Source organism: Squalius cephalus, assembly GCF_949319135.1.
Source record: "Squalius cephalus genome assembly, chromosome: 6".
NCBI classification, from domain to species: domain Eukaryota; kingdom Metazoa; phylum Chordata; class Actinopteri; order Cypriniformes; family Leuciscidae; genus Squalius; species Squalius cephalus.
Genome location: NC_137127.1, coordinates 7066110 through 7079017, shown reverse-complemented (window position 1 = coordinate 7079017; position 12908 = coordinate 7066110). Strand labels below are relative to the sequence as shown.

At 36.5% G+C, this 12908-nt stretch overlaps 1 protein-coding gene across 2 annotated transcripts in view; it reads left to right on the top strand.

Moving 5' to 3' along the window:
* Window positions 1–12801, top strand: part of fkbp16 (FKBP prolyl isomerase 16) — a 45540-nt gene extending 32739 nt beyond the window's left edge. Inside the window, exons 4-8 of one of the 2 annotated variants that reach the window (XM_079875066.1) lie at window positions 5986–6203; window positions 8784–8959; window positions 9308–9385; window positions 12014–12154; window positions 12281–12801. In XM_079875066.1, the coding sequence (XP_079731192.1) occupies window positions 5986–6203; window positions 8784–8959; window positions 9308–9385; window positions 12014–12154; window positions 12281–12367 (700 nt within the window). In that variant the 3' untranslated portion in view covers window positions 12368–12801. Of the gene's footprint in view, window positions 1–5985; window positions 6204–8783; window positions 8960–9307; window positions 9386–12013; window positions 12195–12280 lie in introns of both variants that reach the window. The other variant, XM_079875067.1, reaches the window with a different exon arrangement.
* Window positions 12802–12908: the final 107 nt, after the last annotated feature.

Below are 12908 nucleotides of genomic sequence, written 5' to 3'. Positions count from 1 at the left end.
GAATTAATCTCTTTGCATGACGTTACAGTACAGAATAGCTCTCTCAGCATTATCCTGAACATTGGATAAGCATTCATTGCTTGTCAACGACATGAGCTTTTGGGAGCGCACGTAAGTTGCGTAACCGCTACTTCTTTTTTAATTTTAAAACATCACTTCACATAAAAATCATCAACTCGCTTTCATAGACAACCTAAGTCGGGGAAGATCTTGTTTATGTTTCTTTACAAGCTGTTCACGAATTCGCGATTAAAACACACAATTCTTACATGTATAGCCCCTTTAATATTATTTATTTGTTATTATTCAAATTAAATATTTAATAATTTTACTTTCATTTTTTATGTGCTATAACATGGCCCTCATCAGTGTATAAAAAAATCATGTGTTGTTTTATAATGTGTCCAGTATAGGCAGAAGCGAGTCATGCCACAGCAAGGGTCGTGGTTACAGGAGATGGACTCTTCAGTTACCAGATCCTCCTTTGATAAAAAACACAATAAGAACATACACACTCACTTCCACACAGAAACAGTCACTGAAAAAGCAAAGAAAAAGAGTCAAAATGTCTCAGTGTCGAAGACCAGGCTTCACTTTTCATTGCATGGCTTGTTTTTCTTACTGCAATGATATAGAGTTAAAAGATAAAAGACTAGCCTTAGCTAAAAAGGATCAAGGCCAGAGGAACAAATACGTTTGTGCGGCACAAGGGCGGTTTCTTTCTGCAGAGTGGGTCAAGGAGGGAAGTGGTTGACTATGATTGGGCATTTCATTGGTGTTGTTAACCTATTAGATAGATCTAAATACAGTACAGTGTGTGCTGTGTTCCAGTGCGAGCCATGTTACATAATGAATATACTTTGACCTCTTGAGAAATTAGGGGAGGTGAACACTTTAGCTAAATTTGGCCAGCATGTTATGATCTGCACTGCACTGTTCTGGTTCACAGCCATTTACCTGTTAACTTACAGAAAAGTATATTTACAGTGGCATATGTTTGTTGTGTATGGTCATATGAGGCCGTTTTGCTTGTGTTGTGGAAAACTCTCATTCATATGAATGTAAGCATTGTTCCCCCCCTGGATTAGCTACTGTACAGGGAGTGTTGAAATAAAAGTGCATCGTAGCCTGAAGTGTTGTACTAAGCCAAAAGATCAATTACTCAAAAACTCTACCTTAGATGAACTTCCTTTTATATTCATTGGGAGAAAAATAAATAAAAATCACACAAGAGCACTACAAAAGAAATGATCAAATCTGCGTGATTAAAACAAATTAAAAGCGACACAGTCTGGCCAACATATGGAGTTCCATTTATCTTCGTCAGATCTATTGCATCACACCTGTTTTAATAAACAAAAAGGCAATGTGAATGATCGTTTCCAAACCATTTTATTTCTATAATGTGACGTATTTCTGAGTGAAAAATGGGTGTTACATACAGAATGCAGAGAAGAGTAAGTTATAACTATAGGGTTCGGTTTCAATCGGTTCCAATTCTGGAATAGAATACTTCAGGTCAGGAATGGATACTTTTCAATTCCTCTTATCGATTCCTTTGTGTGCGTTTTAATATGACTTAAACGTCAACTCTCATACTGAATAATGCGCGATACTGAACTCTTCCACATCTTTTTGCACTTGAACGGACAAATACACACAAAAATGTGTCAAAATATCCTCGTAAACAGTCGATTATGTCATAAACAGTTGACAAAGAAAACGTATATGAGTATGTTGGATCCGTGCCACTCTTAAAGTGACAGCAGCCTAATATTCCTGCTGCCGTCTCTATAATAACGTTAATCAAACAAAAGACAAAGAGAAAATTCACTCACTGTTCTTGACTAAATAACTTTTGTAACTAACTATATTGTTAATGTATATTTTATTTATAAAGGGCAGTGTTATTTTACATTTGATTACACTGTTCATTTCAATCGTATATCTTTGTTCAGTTCATGTGCGTTTGCTAATTTGTTCTGTATTAATTACTGAGCATTTGTCTTTAATTATGCTTAAAATTTATATTATAAGGTTGTTTTTGATATGGTATTTTTAAACCATATAGGCAAAAGTTCCTTGTGTAAGCGTTCTTTAGCCTGGAAATGTTTGTTCATGGTATTCAGCTAAATGTGAATGATATCCAAGTTTTTTTTTACCAAATTGGAATTGAAAGTAGAAATCAATAAGAATCGGAATAGTTAAAATTCAAACGATACCCAACCCTATATTCAGGAAAACAAATATTCATAACATCAATTGTTCACAAGTAAACCACCAAAAGTATAACATTAAAAAATAAAACAAAATTTACATTAGTTATCAAAATGACCCTTATTATTATATTTCCTATTCATTTAATTGATACCCACATAAATGTGTCAATACACTATGTAGCTGCAATATGTATAAGGTGACATAACAGAGCTATCTCCTTACACCCTGATTCGCACGCCAATGTAAGTTCAGTGACTGGATCTCATTTCACTGTGGAAGGGAAGGAAGAGACACGAACCTTAGAAGTGTTATTGTTATAATCTGCTCTAATATCACATACAAATAATGTGACTGGCACAGACGAAAAGCTGCTATCATTAAAAGTTGGACTTCAATGGTTTTAATATAGACAAACTGATAAGGATTTATATGGTACACGCTTCCTCTTTTGCAATCTGTGAATCTCAGTATGCACAAACAGACTCTTCTGTCTCTCTTAAGGTTTTATATGAAGAGTTTTCCCTAACAATGTCTGTCAACAGCTGCCAATGATCATAGAAAATTGATCAAATATTTACCTAACATTTTTTTTTTTACTTCTGTCTCTCCTTCCAATCAAATACTATCCAAAGTGGTTAACTGATTAAATGAACCCTGAACTGCATCTTGGCAAGCACACACACACACACACACACAAATATGAATGCACATGCAAAGCTGCTCCTGCGCTATAACATCCTGTTAAATTAACATTAAAATACTTTGTTTGTAATTGGTCACAACAGTTTTCGACATTATGGGAGCCATTTTGGTGCAGTTCATAACGGAATATTTCATGAACTGATGTTAATGCACTAACATGCGTTAACTACACACATCTGCTTTGTACTTTCAATACTGATAACTAACATAATGAAACGGGTGGTAAAACAGAAGGCCACAAGATGAATTAAAGTTTACCAAAACTGGCCTTATGAACTATGACTAATAAATATGTATAGAGCACTATCATACAAAAACAAAACATGGGGAACTAAACAACATTAAATGTAATATATACATAACTGATAACTAAAATAATAAGAAACATGATTGCATTCAATCAAATAGTTATTTAATAATAATTTTAAGAAACAATTTTGATCATTTAAAAAGTAGTTTAATATACACTACTGTGCAAAAGTTCGTGGTCCCATTTTTGTTTAGTTTTTGAAAGTATTTTATGCTAACCAAGGCTGTATACAAAACACAGTAAAAAAGTGTAATAAATGTTAAAAATAATTATTTAAATTGAAATATTATTATAATTTTAAATACTGTATTCGTGTGATGGCAAAGCTGTATTTTCAGCATCATTGCTCCAGTCTTCAGTGTTAATACAGTCAATATTATATACAGAGTTATCATTCACTCTGATTCTGATAATAGTTCAATTGTGTGTTTTGTGAATCTCATTAAGTTGCACAAAGCAGCAGCACAAACCTACAGTTACATGTTATCTAGTTTCAGAGGCTTTGGATTTGACATCTCGCCAGCTGACTCATATTAACACTCCAATTTACTGAAAACCATGAACTGTACTGAAAAACTCCAGCTGTACAAACATGTATGTTTTTGCTGAAGAACGTCAAACTGTGACAAGTTAGCTGACTCTTTCACACCAGGCTTGATCCTCTTTTATCTTACGAGAACACACTTAATAAATGTGCACAGTGGAATTGACTCAGTTTCAGGCCTTTTATTTGTCAGTCTATTGATTTATGTGCAGTCATGTGACCAAATACTGAGAATAATAAGGCCAGATTAGGTTGTGTGGGAAAGGTGGTTTATCCCATGGACCCCTGGGATCCTTCTGTTCAGCTCCTACAACATCTCTGTCAGTTCATGATCTTATATAGCTCTTTGCAGCAAATGCTGGGTATAGGCAGAGAAAAGTATAGGGTATAAAAATCCATGGGGTTACATATTATTATTATCATTGCCATGTGTGGATGGGAAATGAGTTCTGTAGGTGATGTATCACAAAACATGAAACAGATCTCGCAAGAGGCTATTTTGAAACCACTGCCTCGGATGATAAATATTGACAGACGTATTGATGCGCTAAAAGATGTGACAGAAGTGATGCATCGAGCAGTCGATCAGAGAGAAAGAGGGATGCTTGCTATTTGTGATGGACCGAGTTATCAGGTATTTTCTTTGGAATTCATAGTACAACCACGAATAATCACGGCTGTACTATGAATTCCAATGACAAATTATTGATTACTTGGTCCATCACACGTATGTACGTACGTACGTACGTACGTACATACACGTGTACGTGTACCTGTACGTGTGTGTGTGTGTGTGTGTGTGTGTGTGTGTGTGTGTGTGTGTGTGTGTACACACACGTACACACACACACATATACATACACTCTCACACATATACCACTCTCAGAAAAAAAGGTACAAAAGCTGTCACTGGGACAGTACCCTTCAAAAGGGTTATAATATGTACCATTTAGGTACTAATATGTACACTTTTGGAACTAATATGTACACTTTGGGTACCAGTATGTACCTTTGATGGACTAATATGCACTCTTTAGGTACAAAAGTGTACCTTTTGAAAAGGTACCGCCAGAGTGACAGCTTTTGTACCTTTTTTTCTGAGAGTGTACATATACATGACATACACACACATATATACAATCATATACATACACATACATATAAAATAATCAATATATTCACTAGATTATTTTAAAATATGTCTCATTAGCCAGCACGGTCTCATGCAAAGTTGTTATAATTTCTCTAAGATGGCAAAATCAGAATAATTAGTCAGGCAAAATGTTACGAGGTGTAATGCTAGAGTGTTGCATATTTTAATGAAGCGAAAGGAACATTTTTAAATTACAGGGTTTTTTTGTCCCCCGCATAATTAATTGGAGTCCCAAAGAACCAAACATAATAAAGTCGAACTCAATAAAACATTCAGGTTAACTTCGGTGTATGTGTCTTTCCAGCTGAGGAAGAGTGGGGTTTTGTGGCCCGGTGTGTGTGAGTGTTTGTGTGTGTGTGTGATATAACTTTTTACAGTGTTAATTCAAAACAATGCTCAAAAAATACCACAGAGAAATTTGCAGTCCACCAGAAAAGCAAGCAAGTTTTTTTTTTTTCATCATGTCGTCATCATTCATTTCTACCTTCCTGAAGAATACTGAAAGAATAGTTGTTGTTTTTTGACACAAGCCTCAATCCGCCAGAGCATATGGTCTTCTAAAGAGGCCTCTGCCAGGACTAGAGTTCAGATCTGGGCAAAGTGAGGACAGAGCACACACACTGGATACAAGCCCTTTGCCTCTCAAAAGGCAGCAGGCAGCCAGTGTTCAAAACAGCAGCTCTACCATTCCCCTCTCTCTCTCTCTCTCTCTCTCTCTCTCCCCTTCTCTTTAACAAAAACAACCACAATACCGCAGCACAAAAATAACAGACTTACTCGAAATAAGATATATTTTTTAAAAAAGAGAGAATAAAAATAGCTTCCACTAACTGCCAACATCTCTAAAACTGACTAACAGTAAATGAAGTATCTATAGTACAGAATAAACACAGCCAGGAATCAGGGAGACACGATAGGCCTAGACAGACAGACAGACAGACAGACAGACAATGCAGTGGCTAATTTTCAACAACTGAGAGAAAATGAGCTCTTTCGGTGGACTGAGATCTTGTGAATGAATAGAGCTTCATCGCTGTGTTTGTGTTTTATTGGCAGGGAGCCTGATATACCAGCCTGGGCACCTCTCCTGTATCAGCTGCAACTCCTAGGCTTCAGAGAAAAGCAAGACCCCCTTTCACTGCCCGTCCCCGACCGGATCCGAATCGGCAACCAGAAACGCGAGCGAGGAAACTTCTACTTCCAGAGGGAAGAGTACAGCATGGCATCACAGGCTTACTGCATGGCCTTAGATGTGCTCACGACACGCACACAGGGTAATTCAAACCACAGCGCCCCTGTGTCACATAATGCATTAATCAGGAACAAGCCAGCACATGGAGAAACATAAATGCATAAGGACGCAGATCTTAATAATAATAATAAAAAAATTGAATATTTATAAATATTATATGCAGTATTATACATAAATATGATTGTATATATAAAATGTATTGCATGTTACTATAAAAACTAAGCTGATTACTAATTACAAAAACTACTGTTTAACCATAAGTAAACCCATACTGATACACACTATATAATTTTTCTATCAGCTTCGTGGTCTCTAATAAATCATTCAATGGTGATGGAGAAAACCCTTGTAATAGCTCTCAGTCCAGCCCAGTTCTAGCAGCTCAGCTAATCTATTTGATCAATAATCATGTCATCGGAATGCTCAGTCATGTCTGCAAGCTGTGACCACCCTGAGAAACGCTCTTATTAAACCCTACGCTAATCAAACGTAATAAATCTACATGTTATTTCCACCTCCTTAATCATGGTAATTGCTGGAAAGCCTGGCCCATCTTGAGAGGAACGTTTGACAGTAATGAGACAGTAAAGTGCAAAGCACCGCTTTGGATTAGACTGATAATGACCACATATGCAGAAGTGATCTCCACATCGCCACAGTCTCCACTGACCACTCAAGCATCGCATATTAGACTCTCCTTCATTTTCTACACAATATTTTTCTACATTCATATACATATCCCACTAAGCAGAAATTTTATAAATTATTTCGAGAAAAGATTATGTGTAAGAAGACGAACACTAAGTCACTCTGATATCCAATAAAATTGCTGATTGAGGAAAACAGGTTGCTAACAGTAATCGCATTTCATCAATCAATAATATATTTCGCATAATATATATCGCATGGCCATTCACACACAACGCATTTTTGCTTTCCCATTATGTTTCAATGTAAACACTTGGTAGACAGACCCTTTTTATTTTTAACCTTTACCTTAAAACGATTTTTTAAAGCCCCTCGAGACCTTGCATTTTTCCATTCCACTGCCAAACGCAAAAACACGTTCACGATTGTGAGTTGCTTTTATACAAGGGTTCAGTAAAGTTATATTGAGTTGCATTTTTTTGGTATTAAATTGCTAATCAGTGTTTGTTGCAAATGGATCCAAACAAAGCAACAGTGCAATTGATCTTAGCCTCTGAGCAACAAACACTAGACTAGGTGTTTCATTCCTAAATTAATCAGGAGTTATTAAACAAATCAGTTAAGTGATTGATTCAATGACTCACTCATAAAGCAGCTCACTTTTATTCCTGAATAAGGGTACGATTACACAACAACGATTTGCTTAAAACGGATATGTTTTTCCTTTGTGTTTTCCGCGTACAGACAACACCATTGTCAAAATGATTCCCATTCACGCGGATCCACAAAAACAACTAAAAACGTTGTATTCTGCTGCCAGGCCATTAGATGGCGATGAAACACTATAGACTGAATACTTAATATGCATGTGCATGACGTCATCGTCTTCGTCTTCAGAGATTCAAGTTTTTGTTGTTTACACGAAGACCGTTTTCAAAAACTTGCACTTTGAACCCCGTTTTCAAAACTTCAGTTTTCAGGCACCCAAAATGCTGTTGTCATGTAAACGAACGGCGAAAACGCATAAAAAGTTTTACGTTTTTAGTTGTAAACGGTGTCGTGAAAACAGCCCCTTAATCAACATTGTTGAATGATTGAATAAATTAATGAATGATAAAGATAGTCACTTGTCGCCACCTACTGGTGCAACGATGTAACCTGCAGAAAGAGCCCATGTAAAATCCCCACCACTAATGCACAGGCTAACAGTCTCTCTGGAAAAGAGAGTCAAAAGTAATGATGTGAAAAACGAAGCTTTTCAAAACTTTAAATCAATTGAACCAATTGCTTTGCAAAATGATTCTCTGGTTGAGTCCCCTGCTGGTAAGAACGGTGTAAATGCAATGAAAACTCAGCCCAAACATGCAGAAAAACACCTTTTATCAAAACTTGAAAATGTTTTATTGAAAATATAGTCTATTAAATAGAAAATTAAAATGAACAAATCTAGGCCTAAATATCAAGTATGTATAATGTGTTATTTTAAACTATTTGAAATTGTAGGGCTTGTTTTAGTTCGTTTTATGGAAGGCTTGGTTAATCAGGCCAATAAGAGACTATTAACTACAACTTTGGCTTTTAATTAAACAATTTAGTCATTAAAAATGTCTGAAAATGCATAAAAATGATCCTAGGGCAGGTAAAAACCAGAAACTATTTCATGGGTTCAGAGAGAACGTAACAAAGCTTAAATCACCTGAATTTGGGAGTGTGATATGCATTCCCAAAACAATGATTTCAAAGGTTTCAAAGCTCTATAAAGCAGTGTTTTAAATCACTAGTCCCAGTGCTGCTGGACTGAACACTGCTTGACCAATCACATTCTACTGTACAGTTTACGCTGGATTGATCGATATCAAACAAACATATTTTTCATTGTTTATCATTTCCTTGAAATGAATGGCTGGTGTTATGCATTACTGCAGTGGGTCTGTACAATTGTATCCTCCTACAGACGGTCAAAGCTGTGAGGCAGAGGAAGAAGAGGTGAACGACTACCGGGTAAAATGCCTGAATAACCTGGCAGCAGCACAGCTGAAGCTTGGACATTTCGATGAGGCTCTGCACACCAGTCAAGATGTGCTGTTTCTCGATCCCCTGAATGTCAAAGCGTTATTCAGAAAAGGAAAGGTATGGGTGAATATTATTCAACAAGATGGATGCATAGCCCTGCACAGTTAAGCTTCAACCCTAGTTAAACTCACCTGATCAATATAATCAAGTCCTTCAGGCTTAGGCCTTGTCCACACTAATACGTTTTCGTCTGAAACGCATCTTTTTCTCTCCATTTCGGTCCACACAAACACACTCCCAAATGGACGAATTTGAAAACGCTTATTGTACCAAATAGAGATCTATGTTTATACCGCTATGTTAAAACGCTAGTGTGGAAGGAGAGTGTTTTGAAACGAAAATGTCATTTTAAAATGAGACAGAGTCATATTAACTGTAATCTGGAAATGTAAACTGTGTCTGCAGCTTTTATCTGACAAGGGCGATTATGAGGAGGCCATGGAGACCCTGAAGAAGGCTTTGAAACTGGAGCCGTCCACTAAGGTGAGAGACGGAACCGTATCTCCTGAACACATCTACATTTCACGTTAACTGGCAACAGAAAATCCCATTAGCTATTTACGGTTCAACCAAGGCCTTTGTGAAATACCTGGCCTAACTGGAGCAGTGATATTCAGTTTTATTTCAAATTCAATGTCAGCTCATACTCTCTGTGGGTCAGGGATGAAGTGTTTGTATTTAATGAAAGGTGCATGTAATATTTAGGTTTATGATTCTATTGAGCTTTCAGTGTTCATAAGTACAAGTACTTTCCAAAAATACTTTAAATGAGTCCCGGAACAGAGAATGATTCATGGCCCTGTTCAGGATTGTGGATCGATTTGGCCTAGTTAAGATGTGAACAAAATGGCTGGCCACTTGCATTTTTTTCTTTTTATTCATGGCCCTATCACAGTTTTTCAACAGGTCTGTATAAATGTACAACACAAACGTCCTGAGAAATTCCACCAAATCTGTCAGTAAGAGTGCATGCAAACAATATTTGTTTCTACGGGTAGACTCCTAGTAGCAGAGAATAACTTTTGTGCTGTGTTACAATTCACCAAACCAAAACTTGTTCTGTCATGCCTTTGAGAGTAGTTAGTCTGTCAAATCCTCAGAGCAGCCACCAAGATTACGGCTGTCTGGAGCCACTAAATGGACACAAAGTTACACACACATCCTCTCACTAGCCTTCCTGTAATAAAGTGAATCAACACTGAGTACACTAAGGCTGTTTATGACATGCGAGACGCAATAAACAGAACAATTCATTCAATCATAACACCGAAAAATATTATGGCCCATTCTGAGTTAAAAAATTAACAAAATGTCATATCTGATTCCTTCATGAAAGGCCATAATGCAATACAAGTTTTTTCTTTATGCTGTAATAATTTTTATTTTATTATATTATCCCAACTTTATATTTTGTATACAATACAATACAATACAATACATTACAATACAATATAATACTGAAGCAAAGAAAATCCTAAGACTGTATCTGGGCCTGAGTGATTTTGTGAGTGATCTCAGGTCCCCTCAAACTGAGCTTTGACCCAGAGTGCTCATGGTGAAGAGTGAGCTATGTCTAGACAAAACTAAAATATCTGCTGTTGCTATAATGACACCCCGTCTGGAAGGCAGGGCAAAAAGCAAACTTTTCCTCAGGAGGGAACTCATTGCAAAATTCAAATTAAGATCATAGAGTCAGAGACGGCATGGGATCGAATACATTTGGTGCTATACATTTCAGCCTGTTAGCAGTCTCTTAAGTGTATGGTCTGTGCTAATGGATTTTGATTGTAATTATACATGTATGCAAATCTGTACCCATTATATTCTAAGGAAAATGTTCAGACCATTCCAAATGGGATATGAAATGTGAATGGTGTTAAAGTAGCAAGGCAAACAAAAAGTTCAATAAAGTGATATCTGTCAAAGACCAGATCCTCACAACTGATAAAATCAAGGTCAAGCAATATATCAATCTACAAGAAAACAAGAAGCAGATTTAAAGGGATAGTTCATAGAAAAGGGATAGAAAAATTCTGTCATTAATTACTCACCCTAATGTAATTCCAAAACCGTAAGACTTTCGTTCATCTTTAGAACAATAATGAACATCTTTTTTATTAAATCTGAGCTTTTTGTCCCTCCATTGACAACTACCACTTTGATGCTTCAAAAAGTTAAACCGATAGTAAAAATAATCCATATGAATTGAGTGATTTTTCTGAAGAGACTTCAGACTTCATAGCTTTATAATGAACAGATTTAATTTAGACTTTTATTCAAATATAAACATTGTTCAGCGAACAAACAGAAGCTCAACCGAAAATGTTTGACACGTTGGATCAAACTTCATTGGTTCTTGCTGAAGTTCAAACGTGCTGCGTAACACATTGGCTCTCGCACTTCAAGCGAACATGCTTGAGCTTCTGTTTACCACAACTGATGAGTGAGTTGATGAATGTTTATATGTGAATAAAAGCCTAAATTCAATCTGTTCATCATATAAAGTGATAGTGTATCTTCAGCAAATTTGGACTAAACCGCTCAATTAATATGTATTAGTTTTACAATCTCTTTATGAACTTTTTGAAGCGTCAAAGTGTCAGTTGCGTAGCTGTCAATGAAGAGACAGAAAGCTCTTAGATTTCATCAAAAACATCTTAATTTGTGTTCAGAAGATGAACGAAAGTCTTACGGGTTTGGAATGACATGAGGGTGAGTAATTAATGACAGAATTTTCATTTTTTGGGTTAACTATCCCAGCTCACTCTTGTCATTTACAAACAACAACAACTACTAAGTTAATGCTGTTCAGAGAATTATTTAACAAACCCTTCTTAATATGCGTTTTACCTTTGAGATGAAGTGGATTTGCTTTTATAAGCACGATCGCCAGCCAGTGTTGTTTGACATGTGGAAACCCATTTATGACTGTCCTGAGACGCAGTTTGCAGTCAGTGAAATGGCACCATCTGTTGGTCAGTGTTAGCAACAGCAGCGCATGTTTTCCCCACAGAACTGTACAAAGTTCACACAGGATTAAAGTTGTTGTGTTTTGCCTTGTATTGGGGTTTTGAATGCTAATCTTTTTTTTCTTTATAATGTATTTTATAGGCTATTCATGCTGAACTGTCCAAACTGGTAAAAAGACAAGCGGGAGAAAATGAGACCCAGAATTGGCAAGCTAAACCAGCTCAAGTGTTTGGCGAAAACATAGCGCCATTTCTGACACCCCCGCCCAAAAAGAAGCCGTTTGTAAGTGACTGACTACCACCTAGTGAAGAGCATAAAAGTGGTGGGGGAAAAAAATCCTTTCAAAATGTGCCAGTGCTGGCCTCCGAGTGCCTCCATCGTTTGATCTCGTTTCTTACTCTGTTTCAGGGAATTTCTTGGAAGTTTCTGCTTGGAGCTCTGGTGGTGGCCTTGGGCAGTTTAGTCACATCTGTGGTCCTGACCGCACGGAACTAGCTCTCTCGGCCTACTTGCAAATTAACTTACAAGTCTCACAAACAAACATTCCACAAAGCTGCCAAGGGACGGAGGGAAAATGCACTGAACTGTTTAAAGAGCAGCTGCATGGGCCGGTGGAACACCGACTTATGCAAAGCAGTATACGCACAGAAAAATGGGCAAGGCAAATGCGTTTAAAATATTTGCAATAAAAACACAAGTATTAATATGTTTGGCGTTTCGTTTCGCGTTCTAATGCATCACGCGCATCAATTATCGATAGGAATTTGTGGGAACAGCTGTTATCTATTAAATCATTATAGAAAACATTTTGATTCAGTTATGTGTGAAGAAATGTCTTCCAAGATAACAATAAATCAGTATTACAACCGAAATACAAAATTGTTGCTGAAAAAATTTTTTGTCAAACTATAATATGAATCCATGTGCAGAAAATTAATGAACTGTGTTTTTTTATTTTATCGTTATTTTTTATTTTATAGCTATTTGTTTACATTGATATGACAACATACATATGGAAAATTTAATTATATAAAAT